The sequence below is a fragment of the Amphimedon queenslandica genome, unplaced genomic scaffold (genome assembly GCF_000090795.2).
Source record: "Amphimedon queenslandica unplaced genomic scaffold, v1.1 AMPQUscaffold_9457_Cont18509, whole genome shotgun sequence".
Lineage (NCBI taxonomy): Eukaryota > Metazoa > Porifera > Demospongiae > Haplosclerida > Niphatidae > Amphimedon > Amphimedon queenslandica.
Genome location: NW_003550271.1, coordinates 1 through 3,714, shown reverse-complemented (window position 1 = coordinate 3,714; position 3,714 = coordinate 1). Strand labels below are relative to the sequence as shown.

The 3,714-nt window shown below is 39.4% G+C and overlaps 1 protein-coding gene across 2 annotated transcripts; it reads right to left on the bottom strand.

Moving 5' to 3' along the window:
• LOC109590798 (kelch domain-containing protein 2-like) lies at window positions 1–2,072 on the bottom strand. Of its 2 annotated transcripts, none has more exons than XM_020006671.1 (6): window positions 1,976–2,072; window positions 1,398–1,931; window positions 1,160–1,341; window positions 897–1,085; window positions 679–847; window positions 1–554 (listed from the first exon to the last, which is right to left on the bottom strand). In XM_020006671.1, the coding sequence occupies exons 1-6, from the start codon at window positions 2,001–2,003 to the stop codon at window positions 247–249; spliced, it is 1,410 nt and encodes a 469-aa protein (XP_019862230.1). In that variant the 5' UTR covers window positions 2,004–2,072; the 3' UTR covers window positions 1–246. The 2 variants fall into 2 exon arrangements, with proteins under 2 accessions (XP_019862230.1, XP_019862231.1); XM_020006672.1 differs by having other exon boundaries at window positions 1,398–1,925.
• Window positions 2,073–3,714: the final 1,642 nt, after the last annotated feature.

Here is a 3,714-nt window from a genome sequence, read left to right as displayed (position 1 = left end):
GAATACAACCAAGTTAACTTTACTTAAACCAATAACTAAGAACTATAATGCAATGCAATCAACACAACACAGAACACTTATATACAAAACTGAAAAGAATCTAGAATGTTCTGGTAACATGTGTAATAATGTACATACAGATAAATAAGAATAATTTGCAATGTCCTAGAAAACACAAAAAGTCCTAGAAGGTTCTAGAGTAATAAATAATTTAACATGCAATAATGTCAAAAGTGCATATCCTCTTCAATATTTTCTTATTTCTTGATCTTTCTCTGCTTCGTCTCTTTCCTTCTGCTCCATTTTTTGGCAAAAAGCTTGGACTTCTTTCTCCTTTTCTTGCAATTTTATTTCCTTCTCTTCAAGCCTCTTCATAAGAGCTTGTACTGTTTGCTCAATATCGGCTGTATTTCCTTTTCTTGGTTTCTGGTACTCCTCCAAGTGTTCCAAGCATACTCCTTTTATGTGCCAATACTTCTTCTTGTAGTATTCACTAGTCATCTCTTTAGGATCAAATGTATCACCTACCAGACACCCTCCTCGACTGTTGATAACTAATGGATGTAAAAATAATAATATATGTAGAGAGATTAACTATTAAAAATATACACACAGTAATGTAGGATTAGCTACAGCCTAGGCTACACATGAATGTAAAATTAAAATGTGCACACTGACCTAGTTCAGTTATCACGACATTGATATCATCAATTAAGCTCAATTGGTCAATACCACTGAAGTTATAAGCATATCCTCCAACAGTTATCATCCAAACACAATGAGGACTCATAATGAACACTGAGAGAGAATGACTCCTTCTCTTACTAACAGAGTGAGGTACATCTAACTGTTAATAGAAATAAAGTAATAATTTACATGTATCTCACTGTACATACCTTTATCCAGGAATGTTGAGTGATGTTAAAGATCCAACAATCATCTAATGTGTCATAATGCTTATCTAACCCACCACTTATCACTAGCATAGGACAGTCTGATCCAGTTATAATAATAGCACCTCCATACATGAATCTACCTACTGGCCATTGCTCTATTGCATTACGTTTCTTTATACACTGCCAGAACTAATAAATAAAAAACCATACCCATTAACAAATAACAATAGGGAGAGAGAGAGTGTGTGTGTGTGTACACATACCACAGTGCTGATTGATACATGTATCTCTAATAAATAAATATTGTTAGCAACAGTTTCCTTAGCCTTATCATCAGTCTCCATTCCACCAAACAGAACAGCTCTAGTGTTGTTGATCTTTTCAATGATAAAGCCGCCAGCAGGTGGTAAACACTGACCAATGATTGAAGGATTACTCCATTTTTCTAAAATAATAAAATTATTAAAATTAAAAACAAAATTTCAAAAAACAAAAGTTCACTTGATAATATATTATATATTGAGTGCTCATTAGTACGCCATGCTCCATTAGGTAACTCAATATATTTATAATCAGGTAATTTTACAGCTGGTTTAGATCCTTTTCCTCCTATCATTAGTAAATGGTGTGCTCCATCATGTTCAAATGACATCATTCCACCATGACCCCTCATCATAACTGGTCTAGTTGCATCAGTTGGTTCTAATTCTCTCCATTGAAGACTAACGGTATCCAGTTGTGTAATACTGTTGTGATAGCAGTTTTCATGGCCACAATCTCCCCCGAAATAATACAATAGATCATTTATTGCAGTACAGCAGTATCCAATGATTCCTAATGGAGGAGTACCAGTAGTACCTCTAGTGATCCATTGACCAGTTGAAGGAGTAAAGTGCTGTATATTACTAGTGATCCTTCTCTTCTCTTCACTATCATGTACTTCAGGCAAACCATCTTGATTACCAGCCCACAGGTACAGTGAATCACCTACTGATACAGTGCGGTGACCAGTTCTTCTATTCGGTTGATCTATAGCTATGATTAACAGTGAGGTAGTAACGTCATAGTAAGGCACTTACTTTTAAAAGTACTCGTTTCGAATGCCATTTCTTAACTTTACAGATTAAGATTCAGATTATTTACCTGGTTTTTAAAAGATGCTATATAGACCCATTGCAGACACGCCCATTTTGTGTAAATATATAAACATAGCAACCGTTGCTACCCGCCATCTTGGAGGACATGTGGCATGAGTTGCCATACTTTTCACTACTAAAATAGTGGTACTTTTTGCTTGCAAATCTTCTTCTTACCTATTTCTTGCAACTCACTGATGGTTTAGAGCTTAAAGCTAACCTACTTCGTCAATTTGAAGTTCATATTAGGCCCGGCGGGGCGAGCCTCGACTGCCGGCCAGACAGATAGCTCAGTAATAACGAATTCCATGGTGAGTAGAGTTATGGTGAGTCTTAATTTCAGTCTCATACTGCCAAATAGCATATTTACCTTCCTTTAGGAACTACTCTACATAAGGAACAGGCTGACTACTGGCTGTACTCGCTGTTGCTTAGAGGCTCAATCTATTGAGATCATATCACTCAAGGAGTCTTTGGCAGCTTTGTCCAGTCAATTGAACTCCTTACAAGAAACCCTGTCCTCTCGTAGTCAACCAATTGAGGCTCTCTCCACTGAAATCATCCAAATCAAGAATAGATTAGAAGAAGCTCCTTCCTTCCCTCCCTCTATTCACATTTCCCATTCTTCGCCTACATCTGGGGTTGCTCCACAAACTAATGTCCCTGGTACAGTTGGTAAGAAAGCCATCCCTTCTGTTACGGATCGCAAATATAACATTGTTGTCTTTGGTATTACTGAACCCTCTCAGGGTACTCCACGGGTAACACGAATCAACTCAGATATAGAGAGAGTTACTGAAGAACTAACTCAGTTGGCAACTACATCGGGATTTTCGTTTCAAGTACGTGACTGTCATCGTCTGGGTCAGTATCGACCAAACTCAACTAAATCACGGCCTCTCCTGGTCACCTTGAGCTCAACTATTCAAGTCTCAAATATTCTCTCAAACTGCCATCACTTGTCTGGTGTTGTCTCTGTTCGCCCCGATTTATCTGCCTCAGAACGAAGAGAACGTGGGATCCTGATGAAGGAAAGATGGAAACTTGTTAATGCTGACATCGACAGGAGGTCCATCAAAGTGAAGGGATCAGGGCTATATGTGAGTGGTAATTTAACAGGGAAGGTGTTAAATGGGGTGTTCCAAGTGACACAGGGCCTAGGTGCTAAAGCACCTCAGCTTTATTCTATTTTGAACAACCAGAATCAGTCTATTTCAGTTAACTCCAACAGTACCTCTGACCAGTCAGATATAATACAACAGAACAGCCAAGACCGGGATGCCTCTGTATCCCGGTCTTTGCTTCCTCAATCTGGCACCGGTGGTACGTTACTTCAGAACAGCCAAGACCAGGGCGCCTCTGTAGCTCGGTCTTTGCTTCTTCAATCTGATACTGATAAACATCAGAGCAGCCAAGATCGGGGTGCATCTGCACCCCAGTCTTTGCTTTCTCACTCTGATTCATCTGTTGACTCATCCCACCAGAGCAGCCAAGACCAAGGCGCTTCATTGTCCCAGTCTTTGCTTTCTCACTCTGATGCTGTAAGAGGCCCCTTCTCCTCTACTGGTATTACTTCTCAAATGGGCCTTGCTGCTTATTCTGGAAGATCTGACCAGACTGGTGGGTCTACCACCTCAACTAGTGGTCTATCTTCTTGACAATCACCCCATAACATATCCGTG